General features: G+C 44.4%; 1 protein-coding gene across 3 annotated transcripts in view; it reads left to right on the top strand.

Annotated features, from left to right (window-relative positions):
* Positions 1–16,814, top strand: part of LOC106933239 (ras-associated and pleckstrin homology domains-containing protein 1-like) — a 77,861-nt gene that overhangs the window by 42,506 nt on the left and 18,541 nt on the right. For 2 of the 3 annotated variants that reach the window (XR_015765261.1, XM_015012359.2), the window contains exons 3-9: positions 9,992–10,126; positions 10,219–10,327; positions 10,445–10,578; positions 10,674–10,904; positions 11,057–11,209; positions 11,346–11,507; positions 15,247–15,321. Coding sequence is in view for 2 of the 3 variants with exons in the window: in XM_015012359.2 (XP_014867845.1) it covers positions 9,992–10,126; positions 10,219–10,327; positions 10,445–10,578; positions 10,674–10,904; positions 11,057–11,209; positions 11,346–11,507; positions 15,247–15,321 (999 nt within the window). In the remaining variant the exon portion in view is untranslated. The remainder of the gene's footprint in view (positions 1–9,991; positions 10,127–10,218; positions 10,328–10,444; positions 10,579–10,673; positions 10,905–11,056; positions 11,210–11,345; positions 11,508–15,246; positions 15,322–16,814) is intronic. The other variant, XM_015012361.2, reaches the window with a different exon arrangement.

Raw genomic sequence — 16,814 nt, 5'->3', positions numbered from 1 at the left:
GAGTGCCTCTGTTTGCTCTTTATCAGGGTTAGTTGTGTCTGGCGGTTTTCTGACCGGCCACTCCACCTTGGTTTCCCTTGACAGCAGGAGCTGAGGCTGTTCTTTCTAGTTGCTAACCTGGCTAACAAATCTGGGAAAGGTTATTGTCCAGATGTTTTTCCAACAAACGTTGCTATTGTTTGATACTCTCAGAAAAAAATAATAATCCACTAGAGGTGCAGAAAAAAATCGATTCTATAGAGAATAACAAGTTGTAGTCCTGGGAATTCTGACTGATTTAAAATGCTCCAAAATCATTTTTAGATTTTAGTCTGCTGAACTTGTTGTAAAACTTTATTTAAGCCAACTGAATTAATGCCAAGTTTAGTTACAAAAAAAAAAAGTTTTTTTCAAAATTGCTGCAAATCTATTTCTGAAATTTTAATTTGCGCAGTTTTATGGTTAAAGGAGCCACGGCTAGAGAGCCTCCATGTCCGACCAGAATCTGCATCAGGCCAGCTAAACGTTTCTGGGTCGGTGAAGCAATGGCCACTGACTGCAAAGCAAAACCCGATTGACTGATCGAAATATCAGTCACTATAAACGCTGATGGGATTCAGGCCAGCTCCGCTGTCTGGTGATCAGACAGAAATATCTGATTGGCTCATTACAAAGTGACACAGATTTAGCACAGAAAAGTCCAAATAAAACTCATTTTAGACCAAAATATAGACCAGCTGTTTGTATTTTTTACAGTTTCCCCCTGAACAGATTGTCGTGTTTCAGTTGAATTGTACAGGATATGCAGAAAATTAATGGAGAAAAAAAAATAGAGATTAGAAATAATGTTTGACATTGTATAACCTGTCAGTTGAACAGTGTTGTGTACACATTTACTAGATGTTTTACATTTTTTATTGCTTTTACAGATCAGTCCTGATTAACATTGTTGGGCTTTTTTTTGTCATGCAATTGCTTGTTCTAAGTTCTAATATTTGTATTTAATTAATTGTTTTTCATATATTTTTGTTGTCAAATAATCCCAATTTTGTTAATCATGATTGATTTGTAGGAGTAAAGGGTAAAGCATCCGGGGGGTGAAAACGTTTCACAGGCACTCTATATCAAATTCCTTCATTAATCAAGGATGTTTTACTAATATGTTCATATACTAATATTACTTACGTAGCCACTAGCTGCTGCCCTGGTGGGTGAGAATCTGATCCAGTAAAGACCCGAGGCAGGACCTGAGACATGCATCATCTTTCGGCATGTTGCTGGTAACCAACAACCTGCGTTACCATAGCAACAGATTCTAAGAAGCTGTCTGTCATATTTATAGAGACGGCAATAAAGGATGTGAGAGCAGCTTTAATGTGTTTCCTGCTTCCCTCCATCATGTAGCTCTGCCTGGTCACCAGCAGCACTGCTGACCTGCTGGGCCCCGATTCTGCAGCCCAACAGAACCAAACTGTTGTCTTCTCGGGGGGAGGTGTGGGGTGTGGGGTCGAGGGAGTGGCTGAGGGGTTTGTGGGGATGTGGGGGCGCCGTCCCCACCTCTCTGTAAATCCATTCAGCTGTATCAACTTCCTGCTGCCTCCTGTTTGTTTCTGTACGAGTAAAAATAGAACTCATTTGTTCTGTCTGTAAATGTGTGTGTGCGTGTGTGTGTGTGTGTGTGTCAGTGTGTGTCAGTGTGTGTCAGTGTGTGTCAGTGTCGCATTACATGGCAGCAGCTGAGTACCTCAGGGATCTGCTGGGTTTTTTTGGGTTGAGGGGCAAATGCACACAAACACACAGCAGTGTGTTGTTTTTGTTAGATATTGTGTGCGTGCGTGCGTGTGTGTGTGTGTGTGTGCTCCGAGATCCTTCCCCTCGGTGTGTGTCAGCTGAGCTCCAGCATAGTGGAACATAAAATCATCCCAGACGGTGTGTTTTCTCTCCGGATTAATCTTCCTTCCTTGTATTGAGAGATGGAGGCAGATGTCGATACGGAGCGGGGAAACCAACAGGAAATGATGTAATCCCAGATGCAGGTCTCAGGGGAAGTGATATAATGGTTGCTGGATCAGCAGGCAGCTCCTCACTCGTCCTCAGCTTCCTGTGCCCCCCCGCCCCTCTTCCTGTGTGAGAGGACCTGCACATTCTGCAGTGACATGTGAACCTGGGTCTGCTGCTGCTGCTGCTGCTGCTGCTGCTGCTGCTGCTGCTGCTGCTGCTGCTGCTGCTGCTGCTGCTGCTGCTGCTGCTGCTGCTGCTGCTGCTGAACTTACTTCTGATATCACAACAGTTGAGTTATTACTCATTGCAGCACTTTAGGATTCACAGTTTGGAGTAAAACGCAAACATTTGTGTAACGCAGCTTCAGCTCGGAGGGTTTTAACATAAAATCTCCAAGTGTTTAGTTACACTCAGCGCAGAAGACAAGAAGACATGATGTTGGGTTTACATTAGACACTTTTGTAATACCACTCAGATTATATGAATGTCAGTGACCAAAGCAACAAGATGTAGACTTACTTTATCGCCCTTGCACAAACACACAACAGTCAATTTGGCAATAAAATGTCTGTGCTTGGTTACCGACGTACACAACCAAAACAGAAAAACTGTTTATGTGCCTTTGGTACATAAACACAGGTTAAAAAAAATCTACAATAAATATACAAATAATATATTGCTAAAGATATATGACTTAGCATTTTCAGACAGAAAAATCTCCGATATGGGTTTTCTTTTATTATCCAGTTTTATTTTAGAGTAGAAGAGTAATAATATTCAGTCTGTCTGAAAGAAAGCCCCACCTTTATACTGACAGAAATGTAAAAAAAAATAAAAGCACAGCAGTCATCATTTTTCAGTTATTGAGATATATTATATTGTAATCCAAATAGTTTTTCTGTGACTTTGACAGTCTTCACTGCTGCATCGTTACAACAGGTAGGGCCAGATTGAAGCTGTGTGTCAGGAAATCATCTCCGCTCTTAATTAAAGCCATGCTCTGTCATCTCCAACGTTCACATTTCTCTGCTGGGGAAAATGAACAAAGACTACAAAACCTGCTTCCTGCAGAGCAGAGGAGAACAGTGTGCATGAAACGGTTTTTACTACGGATTCACTGTGGGACCTGGCAGGCCACAACACACACACACACACACACCACAGAGCACCTAGCGTCTGGGTGTCACAGCATGAATCCTTTTGCTAATTACAAACCTGTCGCAACACCACAACACAGCACAGGCACCATGTGTGGAGCGTTTACAGGGTCTGGTTCAGCAGGGGAAATCATTGAACACCATGCAGACTGGTTACTAGACTGTTTTTGTAGTGTCAGCAGCAACATGGAGGGTCATAAAGTGTCTGCGGAACGGGCCGGGGTTCTACTAGCATGAGAAAACACTTATACCTGCCTACTTTAATTGTCCAAACACCAAATATACCTTCCTCGGCTTCAGTGCACACAGTGGAAGCCGTCTTAGCAGCACTACCGCAGAAGCCAACATCTACAGGCTGAACTGACTGCATGTCAAGTAGCATTTCTGTGGAGCAGAATTAAAACCGTACAAACGTCCAGACGCTGACCAGGTTTTATTTCTCCCCCCCTATATGTAAGGCTACATTATGGTGGGGGGATAATGATGTTTTCAGATGACGGATTGCAGATTCTGTTCAAAGCTGTGGTATAATTTTGGATCATAACTCTGCTTTAAATGTTCTCCCTGACGAGTTCGCTGCGTTCTTTGGTCTTTGTGAAGCCGTTTGTTGGTTAATGTTCCCCCAACAGGCATTTAGATTTATTTAGATTTACTGGAGTAGTGGTGTCCTTAGACTGACCGTCAGGTTTAGTCTGACGTAAAATCCCAATAAACTACATTCTGGTTGTGATGTGGCACGAAGTGGGAAACGCTTCAAGTTATGAATGACTATAGAAGGCTCTGTACAAGCTGCTATAGTACATTACATTAGCCTGTGTTGCTAACAGCAGCTAGCGTGCTCACTGATCACAAGACTTTTCTGGGAACAACTGGAGCACGCACACACTGGGTATGACATCATTTCTGGCCTTTTTATACAATTATCTAACTTCCATCTTGGTCTAAAATCAGAACCAACAGGAAGTCAGACTATTCAAATCATAATGTCAATATTTGAATCTGCGTGTCTGCAGATAAAACAGAGCAGCCGCTTCCAGCTTCAGCGTAATTGAGACAGGATTGAAAGGCACGGACTAAAAAGCCTGTCATGGTTTCAGAAAATGGGCACGATGCAGGGTGTGTGTGAGAATCAAAGGGAAGCATCTCAACTCGCAACCTAAATCACTCCACGCTCCTTTCTTCCTTGGGTTTGATTTATAGCTCTGCTTTGCAAAAAAAGCCCAACATTTGGGCTTAAAAATACTCGACCGTGGTGCGCGTGTGTGTGCGTGCGCATTTGTGTGTGTGTGTCCTGATATAGAGCCGTGGGAATGGGCCACATTCGGTGCCGCTCGAGGGGACTTTAAAGCCTTCTCTGTTGTTGCTACGCTGTGGCCACAGACCAGTTGAGGCTGTGTGGGTTACTGGGAGCTGCCCAGTACTCACGAGGAAGTTGCTCAAAGGCACACGAGCAGCAGATGTTGGAGGCCAGAACGAGGTGACATGGTTCCAGCTTTCCTTTCAGAGCTGTGTGTGTGTGAACTTCTAACAGTGTGTGTGTTCTGTTCTTTCTCATCCACATGTCTGTTCCTCGTGTCCCCGTCTGTCCCGTCTGTGTTTTTTCTCTGCACGTCTTCATTTCTCCTCCTCCGAGAGGAGCACAGACTGGAGTATGTTCCACTCTCCCTCCTTTCCTCCTCTCTTCCCTTAGCCTGCCTCTCTCTGAATGACGGCTGCACCTCACACATCATGCAGCAGCAGCAGCAGCACATTCCTCTGGAGAACTGAAGAGGAGCAAACAGATCCACAACTCAGCAGGAAATTAGAGACACTTCCACCGTGTGGATGTGAAAAAGCTGAGACAGAATAACATTCATTAGACGAGCTGGCATTAGGGACAGGATGAGCGTGTGCAGGTGGATTCTGGTCCCTCGCCTTCGTTTGTTGTGCTTTTGGACTCGGCAGAATGTGGCTTCACTACACTTCCATGTTTCTGGAAATGTGTGATTGTGGAGGACGTGTCGCGTCACGGTTTCTGCCGTCTATGCGATCAGATCTCCTGCTCATCGACTGATGCCTCGTTTCCACTGAGCGGGACTCTGTGGGTCAGAACGCCGTTTTATGGTCTGGTGTAATCAGGAGAAGGGCTCCGTCTCCAGTTGGACTCTCACTGTGCAGACAGGGTTCAGCCAGGGGCGTCCAGAGTTGGTCCACCAGGGTCGGCATCCTGCATGTTTCAGTTCTTTTCATCTGCAGAGGCCTTCTCTAACCTTCATCATTTGATTCAGGTGTGTTGAACCAGGAGCAGAACCAAAACATGCAGGGCACTGGGCCTCTAGGACTGATTTGAGACACACCTGGGTTTTAATTCCACTTCACAATTAAGCTCTACTTAGTTTTAGTCTATTAAAAAAACATGTAAAATCTACAGAAGGCTGTGTTTATAATATGGCATAATGCTGAAATAGGTATGCATGAACACAGTCAGTCGATGAGGGGTGCTAATCATCAGCCACTGTCCTCCTGCTGGGGAGAGGTTCTACTGACCGACCCCACCAGGTCATGTCTACATGTCTGCACCTCGCTGTTGCCAACTCAGCTATATTTAGCAACATTTAATAAAAAAAATAATCAGTGCTGGCCTAAATCGGAGTCGGCAGGTCAGCCTTTCTAAAGATCAATTGTCGGCCAGAAAACTGCAGTCGGTGCAGCCCTAGTGACTCTGAAGGTGTTTGTGTTACGGCTGCAGGAAATCAAACTTCTGCTGTGACGAAACTGTGATTCATCGTCGCTCCCATGGATTAAAATGCTGGAGAGACGAAGGAACTGATGAGGGGCGGGAAATACGGAAAGGAGGAAGAGAAAACAGTGAAGAAGGGTAATTATGTTAGAGAAACGATGCAGAGGTGGGAGGAAGAATGCAGGAGAGGAGGATGATTGCACGGTTTCAGTCTGACAGACACAAGGAGTGTGGCTGCAGGAGCAAAGTAATTACTGTTTACTTTGGACACGCGCACACACACACACACACACACACACAGCACTTAGAGTCCATCACTCTGACCTGCTGTCTCAGCTCTGCTGCGTTGAGAGCAGCGTCTGACAGGCTGATGCTGGGGAGAAGCTGCAGACGGGGGAGCTGCTCTGTTTCCATCACGTTGAAAAGAGATCACGGATCCACCCACATCGGGCCGAACAGTCGCTGGATGAAAAGTTCTGAAGCAGGGAAACGGACTCAACGTTTAGAAACCAGACTTCAGAAGATGACTTGTTCTGTCTTCTGAAAACATTGTTTCCAAAAGTTACCAAATCTTCAAAGAATCTTCATGTTGTTGTTGAGTCCCGACTTAATGCGAGGGACATTTTCAAAGTGTTGCACAAGAAATGGCTTCCGAGGTTGACGTTTGGAACGCTGGAACGCTCTGCCGTGCTGGGCTTGGAAAGAAAAACTTCATTAGTTGGTCTGCGTCCAAACTGCAGCAGCTGGAAGCTGCCGAATGTTGCAAAGCTCCTGCACTCTCTCTCAGCCATCCCCAAACCACTCGCACATGCACACACACACACGCACACAGTGAGCCTATCCTCCAGCATAAAAACAGACCTCGCGAACCACAGGGATCTAATTCTAGCGCTGCTCCTAACCGTTTGTGTGTATGTTGTGTTTTTCCCGTATGTTTGCATAAGGGTGTGTTCCATTCTGCTCTCTAATCTTGTTTGTGTGCGTGCGTGCGTGCGTGTGTGTGTGTGTGTGTGTGTGTGTGTGTGTGTATGCTGGCTGTAAATCCCCATGGGGTCTACAGGTGGGTACGGTTGAGCAGCTACCCAGGAACAGCACACTTTGTCGTCAGGGGTCGCCTGCAGGAAGGAGGCAGAAAAGGCCAATAGAACTGATGAGCTATGTTAGCTTATCAGTGAAGATTTTTTCACACCCCAAAAAAAAAGTGATTTGTGCCACTTTCGTATATTTCACTGAATCGGATACCTATCCGATTGTTTTCAAAGTGTCTGCGGTCTGAACCGCCATGTTGAATTTCATCTGACTTTTACATCATTGATGTGGGACTTGCATCATTACTGCACCGGAGGAAGCCAGACGCAGTAAATCAGGACGTAAACAATGTCTGAAAATCCCAATTATAAATGTAGGAAAGAGGTCTGTGTCAGTGAAGCACCCCACGTCCCGATCCCACCACTCGTAGCTCCGACTCCATCCAAACGCACTTCTCTACAGAAGAGCAGAGGTGATGGTGGAGACGGCGGTCGGAGTTCGGCAGTTCGCTGGTTCGATCCCCGCTCCACCCGCCTCATTGTGTACTTGGAGCCACCTACATGCGCTTTTACCTTCTTTCATATTGTTATGATCTTGTGACAACACTGTCAGAGTCCTGCTGGCTAGTAATGGACAGCTAACCCAGTTAACTAATCTAACATTGAGCAGGCTCAAATATATAATTTTTTATTCATATTTAGCTGCTGGTTAATATAATTAGTCACTCTTTTATTCTTTTGTGCATCAAAAAAACTTTTTTTTAGAATACATTGTCTCTAACAGAAACCAGCTTAAAGTTAACAATGTCTGGAGTCCAGGAAGTACCTGAATCAGCTTCTAAACTGTGGCAACAATGTTTAGCTGTATCAATTAAAGTGTTTTTTTTTTTTTTTTTTTTTTTTTTTCAAATTTTCTTTAATTCTAGGTAATGCATCAATATGAGATGTTTTGGGCAGCTCTTGTTTTTCTGCTTAAATAAAAGCAGTTAGATTATTGTACATTAATTTGTTCTGTTTTAATACAGTAACACTGTGGATTTGTCTCCTCTGGATGTTCATAATCATGGTTTTTCCATGCTTGTAACCAGCATAGCACAAATAGCTTTTTATGCTAGCAAAAGACACACTAGTTTCTATTCAGTGTCAAATTAGAGTGCCCTCTGCTGGAACCAATTGGAACTGTTTTCAACAGTAACGCGGGCCTTTCCTTACAGCCTGGTTTAAATTGTTTTGTAGTTGAGGGTATGAATCAAAAACGCTTTTCATATTTCCCAAGGAAGTCTTTTATCTCTTTTACAAGATAAAATCTTTTTAACACTGACACATGTCGAGGCAGCTTTTTGTCTCGTTACATTACTTTACAGCTTTTATTTTTTATAGATTGAACTGATCTGCTGTGAGTTGTGAAGAATTTAACATGTGCCATGTGTCTTTGCCTCTGATCTGAAGAGGCTTCTTATTCAGTCTGGGATTTGATTTCAGTATTTCCAGCTCTGGAAAAGCATGCGGAAAATAGGAAAAATAGGCATCAACTAAAAGTTATCCTTTATTCCTTCCTTCTTTCTTTGCTTTCTTATTTCTGCCTTTAGTTGCTTGTGTCCCTTGTTTCTTTCCGTACATTTTTACATGCATCCTTCCTTCATTTTGTTTCCTTCCTTCTCTCCTTTATTCCTTCCTTCTTCATTCATAGGATATGTTAGGATATTTTCAAATTAAGCTAGAGGATTAAGAAATTTGGAAAGTTGAGTTTAGAGAAGTATGATATTTTTACATGAAAATTGAAGTGGGACTCTGTTTATATTTGTGTGTGTGTGTGTGTGTGTGTGTGTGTGTGTGTGTGTGTGTGTGTGTGCGTGTGTGTGTGTGTGTGTGTGTGTGTGAAGGAAGGAAGAAGATGGTTATTGCTATCATCAGTCAAAGGAACAGTGTCTCTCCCCCCTGGGTGTGTGTTGAGTTTTTCACAGGGTGGATACATAAACGCATTAATCTAAACTGTTCCTTTAAATCTGTCCTGGCTTTTATGACTCTTTGTTATGAATCATGTTTTGAAGACTATTTTTAGACTCAGGAACTCCGCCTGGTCCAAGTGGTTGAGAAGTTTCAAAGATCTGACTCCTGTTCACATTGTGAGATAAAGTCGGGGAGTCGACAAAATAAAGAACTACGGCAGCAGTTTAACTTCAGTCCGAAGTCTTCACAGCTCACCACCTATATAGAACTGGTACTGATGATGTAGTTTCACTGATCAACTTTGTTATGCTTTAGTGGGATAAAACTGGACTGATTTCAACTTCCTTCAACACCAGATGAAGAAACTGCAGATGTACAGTGACTCTGTCGACTCACACCAAGGACTGAAGCAGCCACCTGTAACAGGTTGTGTTTTCAGTTGATGGGACAACAGATGGCCTGCTGGTTATTCATTCCTGATCCGCGACCTTGTAAATTGCGTCTGTAATCAAGAAGAGTAGGCTTCCATCGCATGAGATTATAGTTTTACAATAACCTTCAAACCATTTCACATTGTTTCACTCACCCAAATCCTAATCATTCGTATGAAGCCGTGGTATTGCATTTAAAGTTGAGTTGGAATTAGAGAGGCTGATTTTTTTTTTCTTTTCAAAGTCCAAATCAAAGGAATTTAATGATTCAAAACTTTAGCAGTTATTACATTTTTGATTGTCTTTTTATAATGCATTTCTGATGACAGTGTTCCTTGTCATCAGAAATGTCTTCTTGCCTGTAACATAACATTGGTGGTTAAATTTTGGTTGATATTGCCAGCCTCAGAGACGGATATTTCTCAGAATAGTGTTTCGCCACCAGTTTGATCAGCGCTTTCTGATTTTGTCAAGAGTTTACTGCATGTAAAGTTACCTGCTCTGCCCAACTGGAAGTTTCTCCAAAGGAAAAATGAAACATTGGATCCAGCTGGGATTTCTAAGTCAAATATAAACGCTGCTTCAGTTACGCCTCAGTAACAAAACCTCTTCTTCCCCAAAGTTCAAAGTCCCCGTTTAACTTATTTGCAGTACCTGTTACTGACCACTAGATGGAGATGAAACATATATAATATAGCCTTTGTTTACTCTTCTCCTCTTCCTCAGATGGATCAGCTATCAGACGAGGAGGTGGAGGTGAGGGGGGAGGAGGATGAGGAAGAGGAGGACAGCGATAAGGAGGACCAGGACCTGGATAAAATGTTTGGAGCCTGGCTGGGAGAGCTGGACAAGCTCACACAAGTACGGAGCTGGATCGCTACGGTGATGGTGTATGTCTACATGTGTATGGCATGTAGACATACACTCCTCTGTGCGTGTGTGTGTGTGTTCAGAGCTTGGATGATGGCCGTCCAGAATGCCCCCCCCAGCAGAAAGCCCCCCTCAGGCAGGAGACCAACATGGCAAACTTCTCCTACAGATTCTCCATCTACAACATCAACGGTGAGTTGGTGCTCCATTCCTCCCTAGTTCCCCCTGACCCCTGCAATCTACCCCCTTGACCAATGCTGCCTCACTCCCCCTGCAACCTCCCGTCCACATCATGGTGTTTGTGTGCAGAGGCCCTGAATCAGGGGGAGAACGTTGACCTGAACGCCCTCATGGCCGACCTGTCCTCCATTGAGCAAGAGCTCAGCACCATCAACACCAAGTCCAGCAGCAGCATGGCCCGGCTGGGACTCACAGACACCAAGGTGGCCATCGCATTGATTTATAGATTTATAGACTCATTGATCCATCGAGCATTCCGCTAGCTTGCGTCTACTGTGTGCTCTGGTGTTGCGTGCAGGTGCGGCAGAAGCCTCCTGCTGGGCGCAGCAGCAGACAGCAGTCAGCAGGGGGCAGCGGCGGCGTTGGGAACAGCGTGTCGGGTGGGGGCGGCAGCAGCGGGGCGAGCAGCAGCAGCAGCAGCACCAGGGCGTCTCCAGCCGGCACCATCAGATCGCCGAGCGGGCAGCAGGGCCGGCCGCCGCTGGCCTCCAACTTCAGTCTGGACGACATCACGGCTCAGCTAGAGAAGGTTCGGACCCGTCGCCATAGTAACTCTGACCCGACAGCTTTATGGACACTCACGATGTCCATAAAACATAAATCTGTTTTATATTTATTATAAACTGAATCTTGTTTCATGTTTGTCCAGACATCATATTTTCCTCTCTGTCTCTCCGTCAGGCGTCTCTCAGCATGGATGAAGCTGCACGGCAGACCTCCTCCCACTCTCTTAGCTCCGCCTCCTCCTACACGTCAGCCTCGGTGCGACGGCCAGGGTCTTCTCAGCGCCAGCACCGACGCACCGGGTCAGTGGGAACGGTCAGCGAGCACGAGGTACGTAACCCCTCCGGCCGGCTCAGCTGTGGGTCAATCAGCTGATCAATAGCAGGAAGTCAGTCTCATGGAAAACCAGCAGCAGATCTAACAGCAATGCTGCTCCTCCTCCCCTCCCTCGTTTCGTCCTCCTCAGGTGCGGTCGTTCGTCCACTCCTCCCGCTCCTCCGTCACCTCAGCGTCCGGCATCTCTGTCAACTCTGCGTCCTCCATGGATTCGCTGGACAGCGTCCTCCGCTCCGAGTCCGACGGCCCGCAGCCCTCAGAGGGATCGGGTCAGGCGCATCCCAACACAGAGGTACGGACCGACACAAACTGCAGGAGCTCCTGCTGTTTGGTCCAAATCTGGGCCTGAGATCTCCTGGTCCCGATGTAGCTGCAGCCGACCAGAGGCAGTGACCGCTCCGTTTCAGTTTGGATTCCTACCACACATCGTCACTCGCTTTAACTAGCAGGACTCGCTGTGACACCTGTCTGCAAACTGGGATTACTTCAAGCTGATTAGGAGCAGATTAGGTTCAATAATAGCGTTCATAAAAATGATTGGCTCGCCACATTAGCCTGGATGACTCACAGGATGGAGGCACGGACACCTGCTGCCCAAACAATGACAGCATCGCTGTCACATTCACTAAACCTGGTCTCTGATAATAAGTCGAGCTCATCGAGGCGGGTGGGAGGGGCGCTATGAACAAAAATCAATATGAAAATGAAAATATTTATTGTTTCATAAATAGCAAAAAAAAAAAAAAAAAAGCTTTGCATTTCTGATTCTGGGTCAAACTGATTAAAAGATTAAAACGTCGAATGCGAAAATAAAAATAAAAGAGAAGGATGCATTTGGTCCTGAAGGTCTGAGTTCATTTTCCTGATTCCCATGAGGAGCTGGCAGCGCCACAGTGGAAGGATTACACAGCTGTGAACAGCTGGAGCGCTCTGCCACACACACACACACACACACACACCCCCCCACACACACACACACACACACACACACCTGAAGGACGACACTTTATGCTAGATTTATCTAGTTGGTAACACTTTATTTGAAGTGACACTACTGATTGACTTTTAATGCAACTTTGTATTAAAAGTGTCATTATTTACCAAATGACACTTCATGACATCAGTCATAAACATTCATGAAATCTCCTTCATGTTCATAACAATTATGTCATGTTTATGACAGCGTCAGCTCAGTCTTATGTGCACCCATTCAAATGCAGTGTTACTGTTTAGTTTAATATTTGCTCTTAATTTTCTCTCAGCTCTGTGCTGTTGGGAATCCACTCAGTCATCAGAGCTTTAGTAGAAGAAGAGCTCCAAAAGTGAAACTAGATTAAAAGCAAACAGCAGCAGCAGGTAAACCGGTAACATATTTCAACATAAAAGGCCAGAGGTGTGAGATCATAATCTGCTTCTAATCCAACCATATACATGTGCTACAATGGCCTAGTCAAAGTCACAGCCTAAATTTAATGAAGAGTCAGTGTCAAGACTTGATAATTGACATTCAGTTTTTCTTCTTTCAGTCAAATCTGCACCTTTCAGGTTTTTTTGTTTGTAGAAAAATGTTGGAATTGTGACAAATTCTCACTAGCAGCAAATCTAAGTAAAACATTCTGAACTGAAGTGATCCAGTCAGCTGGAAGGAGGAAATGGTTGACTAGTCCGCTGGAATAACTGGAACAAAATAAAGTTTTTTTTCTTTATCTTCTTAGCTTTTGGTTTCCCTGTTACATGTGAGGCTGGAAAACGTCTTTACATTCAACAGAAAATGAGACATTTCCTTACATGAAAAAGAAAGTCGGTCTAATTCTAACCAGCTTAAAAGGAGATATTTAGTCAACACAAAGCTAAAACCAGCTTAGATGAGCGTTTTTTTTTTTCTAAATTCACTAAGCAGTCTTCATTAATTCAAAGGGAAACATTCAGTTGCTGTTTGGTTGAGGAGGCTGTCTGCTGCTGAGCATCATCTGGGTTCAGTGAGACGGAAAGCAGCTTAGAGCCTCCGGTCATGGAGTTCAGCCGGACCGCGGCTTCAGCTGCACAACCGGAGCGGGAGAACATGGTGGGCGGGGCAGACGACTCAGCTGGAACAGTGAGTCCAAGAGATGGGGAAAATGAACACAGGAAGGAAACACGGGAATAAATAGAGGGAGAGAAGGGGATGTGGACGAAGCAAAGAAAGAGGATCATGAACAGGAATGTTGTCCTGCCGGAGCGACGTTCCCATCTCATTAGGAACTGCTCCGTCCTCGGCGCTCTCGCTCTGATTTCCTATTAAGGCCAGCAGAAAATAACCGGAGTTTGGGACGCGCTGGATCCCAGAGAGGCTTCTGGGAATATCCCCGGAGAAATCCGTCTCCAGTCAGGAGATGAGGCCTCTAATCAGGGCGATGCTCCCTGCCGTCACTTCCTGCTTCTCAGCGACAAATAAAGCGAAAAGGTTTCACTATATTATTGGGATTCTATATGATGCACCAGACAAAACATTGCACAAGTCCAGAGTGAAAGATTCAATTTAATTTTTTAATTTTTTTTTTTTTTTGCAAGGAATATCTGAGATCTGTAGTATATGTTTGCATTCAGGCCCCTTTCCTCTGATAGGACATAGAACAAGCATGAACATGAACACACTCACCTTTAACACAGGGAGGACATGCTAATTCCACGTAGCCGAGCTCTGAACCATCAGCTAACATCCACCGTTCAGTCAAACTTTTCATTCTATCGTTCCTTTTGAAAGAACTACTCACTTCATTTGCTCCGTTTTCAAAATAAAAGCCCACAAAAATATTTCAACTGCATTGATTGTTGTTCACACAACAATGATTATACTGTTTATTTTCTTTTTTAAAAGAAAGATCCCATTTTATTAATTTTTAGAAAAAAATTATGTAATACTTAATAAAAGGGTGTTTTGTTATGTTTTTTTTTTCCTAAAAAAAATAGCTTACAGTTTAGAGTTCAGTAAATTGGGGCAGTCACATTTTTCCTGGAGGGAAAATCTGACTGTGACATCAGTGTGAGGATCTGTGTTTGACCTGAATATGATTTTTAATCTGTGTGCATCAAAAGAAATCTCATGCCTTCTGTTAAATGGTTTCTAGTGATTTAAGCCAAAGCAGAAGCTTAAAAAAAAAAAAAAAGATGAGAGCAAGTGTCTGAAAACTAAACATAAATCTCAGATGGTTAAAAGACAAATGTAGTCAGCTTATATAAGTGGACATTAACTTAACCAGCTGTTTCACCTCATGTACGCTGCTTCATGTGTTAGTGGCAGAGAACAACTTACTGTTACAAGAAAACTGTTTATCCTCCATCACCATTGGCCAACTGGCTGTGTAGCAGAGGGCAAAGGGGAGAAGGTGAGACTGATTGTCAGCGCTAAGCCCCTCCTCCTGGCTCTGATTGGCTGTTTCTGGCTGAATGGTGTATTTCTGCGGGTGTTACTGGGAGAAGGCAGAAGAGCTCAATTTTTTCATAGATTACCTGTCTTGTACTGTCATTGCATAATAATCATTTTAAAAATATGCTAAAAAAATATTTAATACAGTTGCATACTGCAGCTTTAAATCAATGTGAAACTAATTTAAGATCCAACTGACAGATAAGTTACATGTTGATCTGCGTTTTTTTGTTTTGCGCCCTCCCTTACTAATGCTGCCCTGGGTAACTGCCTCCACAGGCTCAGGCTCACCGCTAAGGGTTGTCAGATGGTTGGTGTTCCATTAGCTCGCGATTTTCCTGACTAATAAATGGGGCGCGTTCCATAGGAGGGTCCCTCAGAGACAGTGTGAAACGCCGACCGGGTTCTGCCCGTGGGTTCTCTGATTCTGTCCGACCTAACGTTTCTGTTCCATCCTGCAGGCGAACCAGCCCTGTATTCTCTTCCTCACTGGTTTCAGTTCTCTGAGCACTCCATCGGTGCCGCTGACCTCTGCTTCACCACACAGCTTTCTGCTCCAAAGCGCCTCACCCAGCCAATCAGGTGGCCCCGTTCATTCACAGGAACTCTCTGTGTCTCTTTAAAGCACTCCTATCTGGACAGGGAAACCTCTCTGATTCTGAGAAACATTGCTGGAAAGCCCCCCCACCTGCTGACCAAGGTGACTCCCTTCATTCACTTCTGAACCACGCTCCTCTCCTCTCGCATGCCAGCCTCCCAACTTTTCCTCCTATTTGATTCCTGCATGATGCGTGAAGAGCATGTCAACACCCCTCCTCCCCCCAGCCTGGTCCAGTGTGCTGTGTGTCTGTGCTCGGACCTGTCCGTCTGTCATAGACGTCCACATTATGTGTGTCTGTGTGATACTTCGGTTAAACCCACATAATGCAAATGTGTGTAGGTCTCCTTTAAGCACAGGGTGTGTGTGTGTGTGCTGTGCTGTGCTGATGGATTGCTTCGATTGAAATAGGCCGTTTAGCTCGTCTCCATGAAGCATGAGGGTTTGATGGGAGCGGGTCGGCCCGAGTTAAAAAGGGACGTGCATGTTCAGAGTGTTTTAATGCTCCGACGGCTCACAGAGCTGCAGAGTGTGTGAGAGGTGTGATCACGCAGGAGTTGTACAGATTAATCGACGGCTAGCTAGCAATCATAATCAGCGTGTTGGTTTTATCCACAGTCAGCAGCAGATGCCTGCTGTGCAGCAAACGTTTTGTTGTCATTGTGTGACATTAAGTTTGACCAAACTTCTCCAGTTTGAGGTCTGTAACGATTAAAGCTGAGCATTTATCATAATACGTTTCTCATTATGATAAGAATTCGAATTTATCTGTGTTACAATAAATTCAAATTAATATTTAAAAAAAAAAAAAAAAAAACTTGTGGGGATTGATAGTTTTTACCATTTTCTCCATTATTTGTTTAATGACAAAATCTGATTGAATGCAGTTATTGTCTGCAGTTTAATCATAGAAATCAATCATACTTAACATGGGAATGTTTGGTGTGTCAGCCAAGTTTTGTGTTATCGCTTGTCTAAAGTATAATAAGTAGTTCTACATCCCATAAAAATGAATTTTCTTGTGACTTTTTTTTTCCCCCATTCTATAATTGAACTGCATGACTTAAGTGGGCCATTCTGGGTTTTCTTCCATGAGGATCTCATAACAGTTTTCCGAGTCGTGGCCCGCTTCTCCTGACAAACCGGGTGGCACCGGGTCAGACTGGTCCAACTCGGCCCTCTTCACCTCTGACCACACCTTTTCTGTGGGACTCGGATCAGGACTTTGTGATGGCCACTCCAGAACGTTCATTTTGAAGTTGGTGGGCCAAACTTCAACCACCTGCTTAACGGCTTCAGATGTATTTAAACCTGATGCCTTTTCCTGCTGCTTTGTGAAGACCACCAGTGTCTCCCACAACATGATGCTGCCACTCTCGTGCTTCACAGTTGAGACGGCGTTCTCAGGCTTTTTCGTCCTAAAGTAACTATGGCTATTATGTCATTGGATCACATGACATGTCTCCCTGTGTGCATTCCTAAATTATCTCTTTTTTGTGGCCTTTTAAATGATGCCTTCTTCCTCTCTGAGTGGCCTTTCAGCCCATGTCAGTACAGGACTTTTAGGCTTTTTTTTTTTTGCTTTTGATTAGGGT

This window comes from Poecilia mexicana, unplaced genomic scaffold (assembly GCF_051168715.1).
Source record: "Poecilia mexicana isolate PSO_F unplaced genomic scaffold, ASM5116871v1 scaffold_2, whole genome shotgun sequence".
Taxonomy (NCBI): Eukaryota; Metazoa; Chordata; class Actinopteri; order Cyprinodontiformes; family Poeciliidae; genus Poecilia; species Poecilia mexicana.
This window is presented reverse-complemented; position numbering and strand designations above follow the sequence as displayed.